General features: G+C 47.1%; 1 protein-coding gene across 1 annotated transcript; it reads right to left on the bottom strand.

Annotated features, from left to right (window-relative positions):
* Positions 1-5,422: 5,422 nt before the first annotated feature.
* On the bottom strand, positions 5,423-12,722 carry LOC125531209 (putative aconitate hydratase, cytoplasmic). Its single transcript, XM_087529103.1, has 20 exons — positions 12,488-12,722; positions 11,437-11,541; positions 10,854-11,014; positions 10,680-10,772; positions 10,345-10,530; positions 10,084-10,245; positions 9,391-9,535; positions 9,151-9,293; positions 8,449-8,505; positions 8,286-8,365; positions 8,119-8,194; positions 7,848-8,033; positions 7,691-7,758; positions 7,491-7,609; positions 7,281-7,402; positions 7,082-7,180; positions 6,447-6,926; positions 6,258-6,356; positions 5,920-6,162; positions 5,423-5,803 (listed from the first exon to the last, which is right to left on the bottom strand). Exons 1-20 carry the CDS (start codon positions 12,720-12,722, stop codon positions 5,729-5,731), a joined length of 2,934 nt encoding a protein of 977 aa, XP_087385229.1. The 3' UTR covers positions 5,423-5,728.
* Positions 12,723-15,314: the final 2,592 nt, after the last annotated feature.

Genomic DNA, 15,314 nt, shown 5'->3' with positions numbered 1-15,314 from the left:
AGTACCCCTTTGAAAAACAACAGCGAGGAGGCAAAAGGCCAGTAGAACCGCCGGAGCGGTACTACCGCTCGTCCTCACGGTACTACCGCTCGACCTCACGGTACTACCACAAATGGTAGCAGTACTACTGCTTGCGAGCGGTACAAACAAAATACTTCCGTGCCTACTTCCGCTGAGCAAAACACGAGATTTTGGTCCGGAGCGGTACTACCGCTTAGGAGCCGCGGTAGTACTGCTCTGGAGCGGTAGTAAAAAATTACATCCGCTCTAGCCACGGTAGTACCGCTGCAACCTTTACAAAAATAGCCATAACTTCTGCAAACGGACTCCAAATTCGACGAAACCAAGTTTGTTGGAAAGCTAGCGACAAGGGCTAACACAATCTCCAAAGAAATATCAATAAGAAGGAAATGAGAAAAGGCCCATAAGAAAATGGTGAGAACCCTTCCTCGGAAAAGACCGGTAAAACCTCCAACACCGAAAACATCATAGAAGACGCATGCGAACTCCGTTTTCGATGAAACCAAGTTTGTCATCAAGATGACCATAAGCTCTAAGACTCACAAAGAGAACCAAACAAGAACCAAGAAACATGATGCAAGGATGCAATGGTAAGAGCTCTCGACGAACGATACGATCAAGCTACTCACTTGAGAGCCCCCCTTGATAGTACGACTATCGATCCTATAACCCGGTCTCCCAACTACCACCATGAGACCGGTAAAATAGAAAACCTATCAAGGGCAAACCTTTGCCTTGCATATGATCCACTTAAGTTAGATGATGACGATCTTGTCCTCCTCAAGATGGACCACCTTTCTTGATTGCGTTGGGTCGATGAAGACTAGATGATTGCTCCCCCATACTCCACTATGGGTGAGCCACTCTTCGGCACATCTTCACAAGTCCATTGACACCACAATGGATGGCAAGCTTCAAGCACTTGATCTCTTCGTGATTCTCCACTTGAAATTGCACATGGCAATCTTGATGACGATCACCACTTGATGTCATCCTCCCCATGGGTTGTATGATATCATCCTCTTGACGCAAGCCCATGGACACGTACCTAACCCCACATAGACTCTCACATAGACCATGGGTTAGTACACAAAAGTGCAATGGACAATGCTTACCATACCATGGGATCACTTGATCCCTCTCGGTACATCTTCTACTCTTTGTGAGTTGATCAACTTGATTCACTCTTGACTTAGTCTTGATCAACCTTGAATCTTTCCAACTCTCTTATTTTGGATGATGTCTTGAAGGTAAACATGAATGATCACACAATCTTCTTCTTCAAGGCATGCTTGCAATAAGCTCAACTCTCAAATGACCAATCTTTGGATAATTCCTTGAATAGCACCTTGGTCGACACAAACTCTCCTTGAAACCAACACATGTACTCCAAGAAAAGCCTATGGACAAAACCTTCAAATATAACTCAAGGAAACCATTAGTCCATAGAGATTGTCATCAATTACCAAAACCAAACATGGGGGCACCGCATGTTCTTTCAAAAGGTAAGGAGATATTGGGTCACCTTGCCTTGGGCCTCGGGATGGGTTGAATTCCTCTTGCTTTTCACCATTGAAAATGACAGAGAAAGAAACTGAAGTAACACATCTCATAACAATCTCAGTAAAACGTGGGTTGATACCCATCTTCAGCATCACCCGTTCAAGATAATTCCACTCGATTCTATCATATGCTTTCATCATATCAAGTTTCAACGCACACAATATGTTCCCCTTTAACTTCCTTGTCTTCATGTAGTGAAGACATTCATAGGCAGAGATGAAGTTGTCTGTGATAAGACGGCCCGGTACAAACGCGGATTGTTCCTCAGAGATGATGTCGGGGAGAATAAGTTTGAGCCGATTAGCCAAAACCTTAGATGCAATCTTGAAGATCACATTGCATAGACTGATCGGTCGAAACTGTCCTAGAGTTTTTGGACTTGCAATCTTGGGGATTAAAACAATGAACGTTTGATTTATCTCCTCTGGGGAATCCTCTCCCTTTAGAACACGAAGCACCATACCGGTTACCTCATCACCACACAACTCCCAGTGCCGCTGAAAAAAGTGCGCGGGAAAGCCATTGGGTCCCGGAGCCTTGGTGGGAAACATTTGAAACAACACCGCTTTCACTTCAGAGTTGGTATATGGAGCACTGAGCAAATTATTCATGGCTGCATCCACCCTAGTTGGGATGTGAGATAAAACTTCCTCGATCCCGATCGTATTTTCAAAAGCGTATAGGTTGCCGTAGAAGCTAGTAGCCATGCTCGCCATCTCTGCTTCGTCCACGCACACCGTGCCATCTAGTCGCTGTAGTTCAGTAATGCGGTTCTTGGATCTTCTCGCACTAGCTTTCCTGTGAAAAAACTGTGTGTTGCTATCTCCCTCCGCAAGCCATTGTATGCGTGCCCGCTGGCGCCACATGATCTCTTCACGTAAACATAGCTCAGCCATTCTAGCTTCAATGCGCTCTTCTTCCAGCGACGGGCCAACACGGTCTGGCAGCGCTCTCCACTCCGTAAGCTGCGAACGTAGCGAACGTAGCTCCGACCGGACCGCCCCGAACGTGGTTCGACCCCATTTTTTCAAAGTCCCCGCTACAGCAGCCAGCTTGTCAGAAAGCTCCCCAACAGTTTGAGCCTTGCCGGTGATGTTCCAAGCTTCCACAACCACGTCGCCGAAGCCCGGATCATGTTCCCACATGCACTCATACCTAAACCGCTTCTGCTTTGCTCGTACACCTGTAGTCACGAGCTCCGTTTCCAGTAATATTGGACAGTGATCAGACTTTGCGGCAGTTAGATGTTCAACCGTAGCAAAGGGAAAAAGGGTAGACCAGTCGGCCGAACCCAAGGCTCTATCCAGCCGAACTCTACAAAAATGTCCTCCTGCCACTTTCTTCTCCCAAGTCCAGTCCAGACCGCGGTAACCCAAATCAGCAAGTCCACAAACATCCACCGCTTCCCTGAAAGCTTCCATCTGTGCGCTATCATGCTCGTTCGGACCAAATTGTTCCCCGGCCTGCAAAATTTCATTAAAATCTCCAATACACATCCATGGGAGCGTACTCTCTCCCCTCAACCTCTTCATTGTGTTCCATGTTTTGTATCTGAGGGATCTTGTTGCTTCACCATAAAAACATGAGAGGGCCACTGTTCCTTCCCTGCTTCAAGTACCCAAGCATCCACATGGTACTCTGAAAAGGTTTTTATTGCAACATCAACCAAATTTTTCCAGAAGATACAAATGCCTCCACTTCGACCACTACTACCAACACCGAAACTAAAATCAAAACCAAGAGAAAAACGAAGACCTTCAACACGACTCTTCTGTAACTGAGTTTCAACTAAGCAAAGGATAGTGGGCGAACTAAGCTCCACGAGGTCGCGGAGTTCTCGAACTGTCGCGGGATCGCCTATCCCACGACAGTTCCAACTTAAAATTTTCATTGGGCCTGGCGGCGCTCCTCGGAGGAGCCCGCCAATAACGCCTGCTTTTCTGTTCCCTGCTTCATCGGTGACCCAAATTTCTTTGCTTTCTTGGCGTTCCTTGGGGAGACGTAAGCTGCTGGTGGTGGCGGGACTGCATTAGCACCCGAATCAGCTGCTATGTGCCTCTCCATCCCATCCCCAGGAGCCGAGCTGTCCACCAGGGCTGGGGACAGGTTCCTGCGTGCCGTTGGGGCGTCGTGCACTTCCTCCCTTGCATCTCCCGTCTTGAGCGGGCTGGTAACTTCATCCTCTTGAGCAGCATTGCCAAAACCAGCATCTTGAGAAGAGCGCTTGCGCTGTGGAGAGCGCTGGCGGGGTGCCGGAGCGCCTCGGCCTGCCCTGCCTCTTCCTCTTCCACCTGATCAGCCTCCACGGGCAGCCCAGCCGCCTTGTTGCTCTGGGGCAATTTCCCTCCTCTATGCCAACATCCAGCCTCCCCACTGTTTGTATTTCTCCTCCCAGACACCATCGCCACACTCCTCATGGTTATGCCCCATGAGTCCGCAGACCTTACAGAAATAGGGGATCTTCTCGTATTTAACCGGAAGAAACAGTCGGCCCTCTCCCACGACATTCAATGGGGTGACTCGTGTGAGAGGTTTGTTGACAAGAACCTTGGCCCAAACCCTGACATAATCCCCTTCATAAAACAGTCGAGGAGCGAGCTGGATTTCCTTCACCCGCCCGATGCGACGGGCTAATTGATCAACCACCTCTGCCTTGCGATATAGTTCTGGTATGTTGTGAATCTGAGCCCATACATACAGTCCCTCAAAGTCAAAGGATGTGGGTTCCTTCTTACCATCATAGTCATCAATCAGCATCCCCACCCCCCTGAATAGCCATGGACCACCATGCACCACCTTCTTCCAGTCGCCAAGGCAGAACATCTGGAAGATAAACAGGTTTTCGCCCGCCTCCCTATACTTGGGGACGTGCGCTAGCGACCAGATTGACTTCATGCACTCGAACATCGAGGACGAACTGAAAGTACGGGTCGTGTTCACCTTCGCAATCGCTAGCCACCTAGCGTCCGCTGCAAACTTCTTTCCCTCCTCCTCTCCTACAACCACATCATCAAGCTCATCATCTTGCAAGTCCAAGTGCTGCAGCATCTCTTCAAGATTCTTCCCTGACCACCCCGCAGACGACGATTCCGCACGTTCCGCCATCTAGGGTTTCTTCCTTCGACGATAGAACGCTCCAAAACAGCCGATCCGACTCGCTCTCCTGCCGACCAAGGGGATGATCTACGCAGGAGGAACAGCCGGCGGTCAATTCACCGGTGAGATCTCACGGCGACGATGGGATTGCCGCCAGAGCCGAAAAAAACCCTAAGCGAGAGGGTAGGGAGATGGGCTCTTGATCGATTGGTGGGTTCCTTCCGCCCACCCTCATACACATGGACACAAGTTAATTCGTTGTGATCATTCAAATAAAGTTGAGACTTCAGATCAGATTCTAGTCACAAATAGCAAAATGGACTGGTTCAGATTGTTTTCTTCGTGGGACTCAACGGTGCAGTTGCGTGTTGTTAGCGTCCATGGCTGTCGTTGGCGTGTCACCGCTGGTCGCAGAGGCACATACAAGTGTTCGATGAAATGAATGAACCGGATGTATGTTTTATAGAGTTTAGTTCAAGGGGCCGGATAGAAACCGCACTTTCTTATTAAGAAGAAAATATACCCCTCTAAATAATACTCAGTTGTTTGCTTCTCTAAATTATATAGGCTATACCCCTGTGCCACTAAAACATCAGGGACAACAAAAATAAAAGGCATGGACAAAATGAAAAAGAATCGAAAGTGCATGCACCTGTGCCACAAAACAGTTGAGAACCTTATAAGTAAATAGATGTCACTATGTAAAGCGATTAAGCGAGGCAGTCGATTGGTGAGCTAAAGGTTACGAAAAGAACTCCAGATTGCTATCAGTTTATACTATATGTTTTTAGCACAAAGCAATGTACACCGGACTCTACGATTTAATCCTCCACAATTGAATATCTGTTCAAAATTACCACACGGTTTCATAACCACAACCAAACACCGACAAATCGACCTGCGCCCACGCCCAGGTATGGAAATGCCGGCTTTATTTTTGGTTTATTCATAAGGCCACAAAATCAAGAGTGAACACTCAACGTTGGTGGTGGCACTAACAAGACTGGCATGCCGCCATCGTTGGCGGAAAGGGTGTGTGCGCCTTCGCCTAGTTCTGAGCTGCTGCCATGTTGCGGATTACATAGGGCAGGATGCCTCCATGGTTGTAGTAGGCCAACTCCACCTGCAACCACAAAGAATGTGTCAACCCAAGTACCCAACGGAGAAGCTCCTAACTAACACAATTCATACAAAACTGTAGGACTGATAGCAAAGATCCAACAAGCTTTTGATATATACCTCTGTGTCAAAGCGAAGTATGCAAGTGAAGGATTTATCGTTGTCCGTGCTGATGGTCACATCCTGGCCAGGGCGGATCTCACTGACATCGGTGGGAAGGTTGATGGTGTAGCGCTCATGTCCAGTAAGGCCGAGTGAGTCAGCATCCTCGCCGGCTTTGAAGCACAGCGGGATGATCCCCATCCCGACCAAGTTGCTTCGGTGGATCCGCTCAAAGCTCTTGGAAATCACCGCTTTCACACCCTGAAAATAATAGCACATACACACTTACTTTCAATGCTGTTGTTTCCCAAATATGTAAGAGGACTGAAATATAAGCCACTAAATCTGCAACTTACGAGAAGCATTGGCCCCTTGGCAGCCCAATCACGAGAGCTGCCACTCCCATACTCGGCACCAGCAAGAATGATAGTATCATGACCTTCAGACTTGTATTTCTGCAAATATTACACCAACATAGATATAAAACTAAGGTACAGATAGATGTGCAATATTAATTTATTCACATACAACTAGCAGCAACGTACCGTGGCCGCATCGAAAACAGAGAGCTTCTCCCCTGTGGGCACATGAATAGTCTTGGGCCCAACCTCTCCACCCAAAAACTTGTTCACAATCCTGATGTTTGCAAATGTTCCTCTTGCCATCACCTCGTCGTTACCGCGCCGGCTACCATACGAATTGAAATCTTTCCGGTCCACGCCACGCTCAAGCAAATACTTGGCAGCAGGACTGTCCCTGTGGATGCTGCCTGCGGGTGAAATATGATCCGTGGTAATGCTGTCTCCAAAGTTGAGCAAGCAGTAGGCGTTCTTCACCGCGTGTGGGCCAGGCGGGGACATGGTCATGTCCTTGAAGTAGGGGGGCTCGTGGATGTAAGTTGAGTTTGAATCCCATGAGTAGAGCGATGCTTCTGGGACAGGAAGCTGGTTCCACATTGGGTTGCCTTTTGTGATGGCCTCGTATGTGCTCTTGAACATGTCAGGCAGCACACTGGATTGTACAACCTGTTTGTTGAGTAGTACTACCATTTAAGTTCATTTACAAAAGCAATGTGTAGGGTAGAAACGACATCCGATGTGGTGCGGCAGGCAGCATGACAACAACAGGTAATGATTTTACACACAAAAGGATGAAGGTATACTGAAGTATATATATATACCTCTGCGATTTCTTCAGTTGTGGGCCATATATCCCTGAAGAAAACTTCCTTGCCATCCTTTCCAACTCCAATGGGTTCCTTCTCAAAATCAATGTCAACCTGAAAAGTACAAATTGTAACATGCACAAAAAGAATACAAATAATTGACCACGCTAGCCCTTTGATCAACGTTATGTGATCACCAAATTCATGGACTTACAGTGCCAGCAAGTGCATATGCAACAACCAGAGGTGGTGAAGCAAGGTAATTAGCCCGAGTCAAAGGGTGCACACGCCCCTCAAAGTTACGGTTGCCCGACAACACAGCAGCAGCAACAACATCTATGCAGCAAAAAGCAAACGGTAAATTGACGACACAAATTCCTTGCAGCTAGCTAAAAATATCCAATGTGATGCATCCTAGACATACCATTTTCTGTAATGGCAGCTGATACAGATTCGTGGAGTTCACCAGAATTGCCAATGCAAGTGGTGCACCCATATCCAACAAGATGGAATCCTTGCTTGTTGAAGTATTCTTGAAGGCCACTGCGTGATAAAAAATCACCAAAATTTATTCAAACATGCCACTGGATATGACATTAAAATTAGTCAAGGACAACAAGATACCTCTTTAGCAAGTATTTAGTGACAACCCCAGATCCAGGGGCAAGGCTTGTCTTTACCCATGGTTTGACCTGAAGATTAGTATTACTCCACAGTCAGCAGAAAGCAGAGAAACACAGGAAGTACAGCAAAATCTGAGCACATTAGGGAAGAAAAAGACCTCGAGACCCAATTCGCAAGCTTTCTTTGCGACAAGGGCAGCACCAAGCATAACGCTGGGGTTTGATGTGTTTGTGCAACTAGTAATTGCTGCTATAACAACACTGCCATGCTTCAGTTCAGCAGGTTGTCCATTAAAGTCAAATTTCACAACCTTATCCTGTTGTTCCTTCGGCACCGCAAAGCCCTGACATTTTGTGTGTGTATTATGAACAATGTCAACATTGCAAATTCCAATGCAAAAGGTATAAGATACATAGATAACAGCTTACCTTGAAACCAACTTTGTTGTCCAGGCAAGCATGCCAATCTGATTTCATGTCCTTCAAAGTGACACGGTCATGCGGCCTACAGTTGTAAACCAAATATTACTTCATAAATCGTAATGCACATCGCAATCAGCAGAACACTTATTCAACTACGAAACTAATAGTCATACCTCTTCGGGCCAGAAATGCAAGGCTCTACCTCATCAAGGTCCAGCGCAAGATACGAAGAGTAAACTCTTTCTAATTGAGGCTGTCATCATGAATGCAAATATGTCTATATTGTGAAAAACAAATAACTTAAATTCAAGCACCGTAACTTAAGAAAAGGCATACCTCATTATAGTCCACAAACATATTATTAGCTCGTAGATATGCTTCGATCATTGACACCTAAATCAAAAATGTAAGATTCAGTCTAGAGAAAGATGCAGCTCGTTAGATTATGTCATCCAGTTCAACCAATATCACAAACAACGGCAATGATAGCAATAAGAAAATAATGGCCACAATAGCAATAGCACTATAACTTTCAGAAACTTGGAAGCTACTGCATGAGCAATATTCCACCTCAATAGCCTAGCATGAGCACCCCTGTGGGGCATAGAAAGGCAGCTGTAATATGCTTGACTGCGTACAACAGTTAAGAGTAAAACATAAAGCTTTTAGGTATAGGTTTTCTCAAATTATAGCTCTTTAAGAGTACAGAGTTCTTATATGTAGCTAAAGTTTCATGTTCAAACAAAAGAATTGCACATGGAACACACTGAATTCATATCACCCATGCACAACTTCTATATTGTGGTGGTGTGGTGGGGAATAAATAAAAAACATCAACGCCCCATTTGGGAAAACACAGGGATTGTTTGCCACCACAAAACATCACCAATGCGATGAAGAACTGTCACTATTTGCTTACTGTTTTAACAATAACACATAGTTCATGCTTATTTTGGCTATCAACGAGTACCTGATAATCATTATCAAAATATCGAAGTTATGGAATGGGTAAAAGAGTTTGTCGATAGTGGAACCTACAGTTTCATCGCTTCGGCCAGTCAATCTGAGATAATCTAATGTCACATGGTCTACAGGGAAGAAGCCCATGGTAGCTCCATATTCTGGTGACATGTTAGCAATTGTGGCCCTGTCAGCCAAAGACAGTTTGCCCATACCTTCACCTGAATAGAAACAAATCAAAGGAAAAAACCAATAAGAAACAAACAAACAAATTATATCAAGACATCATGCATCCTATAGTGCAAAATGGATACTTACCATGGAATTCGACAAATTTCCCAACAACACCATGCTTCCTTAGCATTTGGGTAACAGTAAGAACAAGGTCGGTAGCAGTGACACCATTCCTTAGCTTTCCAGTCAACTTGAACCCAACCACACCAGGCAACACCATGCTCATCGGCTGTGGAAGGAAATAACATATTGGTTAACTGGAGGTACATCAAAAGGTGATAAAAAAACAGTGAGCATTTATCAGGTTATGCTGCTGAACTTATAGGATTTTTGGCTTCAGGGACCACCATATCATAGAGGATGGATTGGTCTATCATGTGATAATCCCATATGTTTTGGTGGGATGACTCAATCCCTCACTTTCCACTAATTTTATGCTTATGAGGGGTGAGGTCGTGACGAACCAACCCAGTTCATTCCATAAACGTGCAAACAGAACAAGTGGGCTAGATATGTTTTGTACTTGACCATTACCATCCGATTCCACAAGCCAAACACTCAATAAGTTCCAAGTGAAGACAAGTTGCACAAACAAATTACCATATTATAGTGAAGTAGACTGTTTTAAGGAAAAGCAGGGCACTGTGATATAGGTACGAGAAAAGGATGTTAGGACATAGTTGTGTTGCAAAGAGATCGTCATTAGTGCTTTTTCCCTCTCATCACAAGATCTTAATAACTATTATTGAGGTTGGCAGAGCTCCACTGCAGATTTACCTGCCCAAGCATTGTAGCCTCTGCTTCAATACCACCAACTCCCCAGCCAGCAACACCCAGACCATCAATCATAGTGGTGTGTGAATCAGTGCCAACAACGCTGTCAGGGTACATAATGCCATCTGTGTTGAAAACAACTCTGCCAAGATACTCGAGATTGACCTGGAATATGGACACAAATATGAAAAAATGAAGATAAAGAGTTTGTTCAGGTACATGTTGGCAATGGGAAAATTCCTTTGACCCAGCACGTTTACCTACCTGGTGAACAATACCAGAACCTGGGGGGACAACCAGCATGTTTTGGAAAGCAGTTGAGCCCCATTTAAGAAAACCAAATCTTTCTCTGTTGCGGGTAAATTCCAGCTCCATGTTCGACTGCAATGCATTGGACGACCTTGCTACATCCACCTGCACCGAGTGGTCGATAACAAGATCCACCGGAACCTGCAATCCAAATGATCCAAATGAAAATATGTATATCAGAAAAAAAAATCTAGATGGGTTGTTGCTCAAAATATTTTTTCTATGAAAAAATAAAGATGGCCCAGAACAAGCCAATCAAGTTTTTCAGTTGACAAGGAGATAAGGTGTACCAATGGATTGATCTTGTTCGCATCACTGCCCAACTTAGCCAACGCATCACGCATAGCTGCAAGATCTACAACTGCTGGGACTCCAGTGAAATCCTAGAGAGTAAATTAAAACCAATCATAAGCACAGGGCACATTGAAACCGTGAGATTTCCTGTCAATGTTTCAGTTCAAAACCTGGAGCAGAACTCGTGCTGGTTTGAAAGGTATCTCAGCCAGCTTCGGAGATGTGTTCTCCCAGTCAATGATTTTCTCGACATCATTCTTGGTAACTTGGAAGCCATCGCAGTTACGGATAGCTGACTCCAGAAGAATACGGATAGAGTAGGGCAGCTTATCTGATATACAATGGGAAAAAAAAGTACGTCAGTCTGATAACAACACTCACAAATTTTAATATGCATGAGTAATGTTCCAACTATAGATTTGCAACTGCTTAAAGTACACACAATCTATGTAGGTTTAGGGGGGCACGCAGCAATTGACATGTTATCATGCATAATATATTCTGTGTGCAAGTAAATTATAGCTTTCTAAAGAAGAGTATGATATGAAGCAAATCATTTTCAAACATCAATGCTAACTAGTCAAAGGGAAGTGACTGAATGCAGAGTTGACTTGCACATGTTACAGTTGTCCTGAGTCTAGGATGATGCAAGAATTAGACTCAACAGAACAGAGCAACCCAAATAATAAGAGTGTAAATGGCAAAGAAGAAAGTGAAAACACAGAAAGTTCCAAAAGCAAGCAGAACAATTACCAATCCTTGGGTCATTAAGTGCAGGAAGGCTGTAGAATTTCCCGTATTCACCACCCTCAGGCTTAGGGAGGCTGGTCAAAATATTGTTGTAGGCATGCTCAGTACCTGCATGGAAAGACAAGCAACAAGATGAGTACTTAGCATAAATGAAGTGTAATGCATTAACAAAACAGCAACCCCCCCCCCCCCCCCCCCTCCCAGCAGAAGCAGCAGCAGGATATGGCTCCTCCCTCCTCCCTGCCTTGCTTCCATCCCCTCCCGATACTAGGTGTGCCTAACCGCCTTTCTGCTCTGTTTCTCTTCCGCCTCTGCTTCTTCTCACTATCTGAATCTGCTTCTTCTGCTCCGTGTCTGCTTCCACCCAACATTCTCCACGAGTCCGCCCACAAGGGCATAGCCCATCACTGAGTCTCTTTTTCGTTGCCAGCTAATTGGCCCTTCTCTTAGCTTTCTACAGCACCCAAGTGTCCTTGCACTGGCAGACATCTTCCAGGGCAAAATGGTGGCAGATAACGAATACTAGCTAGCACTGGCACGACTATCCACACCCAACAGGAGGTGTACTTCACTACTTCAAAATTCAAACCAAAGAAAGCACACAGGCAGGGAAAAGGGGAGAACACATCTGTCTCGAATAAAGTACCCGAATCTACACCCACTAATAAGAGCACGTACGTCTTCTCCGCTGGAGAGAATCGCATCGCGCTACTCCAGCAGCAGCACGAGGCCACCTGCCTGAACAGACTGAATCCATTCGAATCTGCTGACCTGGCCGATGGATCAAATCCACTCGACAGCACGCCACAGGCCTAACAACTAGTAATCCTTAGAAGAAAAGAAAACTAAATCTACTCATCGACAGCCCCGGATCGACTGGAAAGCAACCCCGCATCCCCGGAATCACAAATCTCCGTGCGGCGGAAGACGCCTATGCGAGTAACTATACAGGCCTCGTGAATTCCGATTTCAAACAAGTGAGACGCCAGTGGACGGCATCGGCGAGCGCGACGCCAACACGAGCCGTTCCGGATCACCGGACGCACGCACGCACCTGAGGCGGCCATCCTGCGCTGGAACCGCGCGACGCTGCCCCTGCCCCTGCCCGCGGTGGACGATGGCGACGACGAGCACCGCACACGGGCGGCGCGGAGCAGTCCGGCGAAGGGCCGCGAGGCGGCTGGAGGGAAGGCGACGCGGCGAAGCTGGGGCGGCGGAGGGAGACGGTGGTGGGAGGAGGGATCTGAGGAGCAGCAGGGGGAGGCGGGCGGAGGGGGCAGCAGCTTCATACATATACGGGGAGAGCCGGTGCGATTCACCGGGAGGCGGGTGGGGTTGGTGCGAGCGAGCGAGCTGCGGCCTGCGGGGCGTCCTGAGTCCTGACCCTGGGTCGGGTGGGGCTCGGGTTCGGGGTTAACCGCGGTTGGGTTTGGGGAGGGCCGTGGCCCGTGGCCGGCACACGGGTCGGGGGCTTCGCTGGCTGCCGTGCGCGGTGGCTGGTCCCGGCCTTCGCTACCAGGAAAGGTCAGGTGCGGTTTGAACTTAATTCTGGGATAGATACTACTAGTAGAGCATCTACCGCCCGACTTTGACATTTCAATTATCATATCTCAAATCCATATCAACTCATGTAACTACATTGATGTATTTACACACATCGTCCGGCTGATAGATACATCACTACTAACATGTCATCGGACTACCAGAATTCGGCATGTTTGCCTATGGTGGAGATCATCACGGCTACCCTTGCCGTCCTTCTCGCCGAAGTACCGGTTGAAGACGCGGTAGGGATCGAGCCGGATCTGCTCGTTGCAGGAGTTGTCCTCACCGTCGATGTCCTCCTTCAGTAGTTGATTCTCTTCTCGGGGCGAGGGTGTGCGTGTTCCTCCGTTGCCACTTCCTCACAATGCGAGTGCGGATGGCTTCCTCCTCTGCGGCCGCCTGCGCTGCCGCATCAGCCTCCTCTGTCGTCGCCATGTCCGCAGCGAGACGGGCCTCGACGGCCCTTATCCTTTCCTTCCCACGGTGGGCACACTGATCCCGGTGGGACTCATAGTCCGCCCAACCGGTGATGGGGAAAGAAAGATTTTTCCGGCTGTCAAGGCCGCGATGATCCAGACCTAGAGGACCCGAGCGCCCATTAAGCCGACACTATGAAGTCGCACTCGCATCGGACAGATCCTGTCGTCGGCCAGGCGTTGTCCTCATGGGAGCGACGGAGTGCAATGCGGACCACCATTGCCTCTTCCAACTCGCATGGGATGACACCCCAGTCGATGGATTCATACTGGTCGGAGTCAGATCCACTGCCCGCCATGACGGAGACGCCCCGAAATCATCGGAGATGAGTTTGAATGGCGGAGGGGAGTGGGATGTGAAGTGGCTAGGGTTTGGTCCAGCGAGCAGATGGGAGAAATATATGTGGGGTCGGGTGGGCTAGCGTAGGCCGAGTCCGATGTGGCAGACGCGCCCGGGTGCCCCCATATCTGCCCCATTTTTGGGCTGGATATGAAGGGTGTCGGTCATCCCGAGCATTTGAGGCCTGTTTGAGGCACCCGTCTGGGTCGATATTTCATGACTGTCATTGACTGGGCGGCCCGCTAGGGCGTATGAGGCGGGTTTGGCGCGCCCGACTGTAGATGCTCTTGAAGTGTTGAGCGATTTAGATTTTCTTTCGACAGCGAGTGGACTTTATTAGTTCAAAATGGAGCATCAAGAGGATAAGAGGATCCGAGGCCTTCTAATCATCCAACCACAGATTGATTCGCTTATGCGATATCATTCTTAGTGGTGTATATCTGGAGTTTTAGTTTTTAGGCATCTTTAACGCGTTGGCCCTCAAATTTGACATCGTATTTGTCGACGGACCCATAGGACCAGCCCACGGACATTGATGCGTGACCGTGGCATCCAACCATGCACGCATATATTTCAAACATGATTTCAACAAACTGGACAAATTTCATCAAACACGACATGATTCAGCAAAATGGACATATTTACATACAACGGACGGTATTTTGTCCATTTAAATAAACAAAGCCGGCAACACACAGTAATTATAGAAAATAGCACAATTCATCTATAAATAGCATGCAAATATCTTTAGTGCAACAATAGTTCAAATTCAACAAGATAACCGAATGTGCAATATTTTTTTCAAAATCATCCATTCCAAATTAAATGGTACTAGAGTCAAAACTGGCACATGTCATCCCACACAAACTACCCCTTGAGCTTCATCCATACTGTATGTGAGTGAATGGTCTGTCCTCGGTCTTGTACTACATCATGACAATGCGTGTAGGCTATACAACATGTACAATAACATTGAGCGAATGAACGAATTAACCAATATGTAGAATAACATGAAGCAGTGGCGTATTGTTCATTGAAACTATACATGCAAAAGCAAGATCATGGGGTGGGCCAGGCCCTGCTAGCGGCCCCTGGCTCCGCCATTAACAGGAAGCAACACTTATGATCTCCATGATCGACGAGCTCAATGATCACCTTGTCTCCACTCGGTGAATCATACCGCAAAACTTCATGAGAGAGTCGCGATTTCACATTGTGTGGATGGATGGCATGCATGTTGCAGGGCGCGAAGTTCATTCGCTCATGAAACGAAGCAAGCAAGCTTTGCCAAAAGACCGGACCCTTGTTCGTTCCTACAAGGTCCGCATAAACAACCAACCGCGCATCGCACAACAACTCATTCTTAATCACCGAGTGCCTTGTCATCGTGCTTTTCTAGAAAACAACAAGAAGTTCAAAAAAAAAACCAAATGACATTTGACCGAACATTTGTCAGGCGCAGAGCCCGCCATGGACGGCGTCGGCAGGGGTGCGGAGGGATTTCTAGGTAGGCAATGGCA

The sequence above is a fragment of the Triticum urartu genome, chromosome 6A (genome assembly GCF_056163025.1).
Source record: "Triticum urartu cultivar PI428250 chromosome 6A, HENAU_Tu73, whole genome shotgun sequence".
NCBI classification, from domain to species: Eukaryota; Viridiplantae; Streptophyta; class Magnoliopsida; order Poales; family Poaceae; genus Triticum; species Triticum urartu.
Note: the sequence above shows the minus strand (reverse complement) of the source record. Positions and strands in the feature narration are given on the sequence as shown.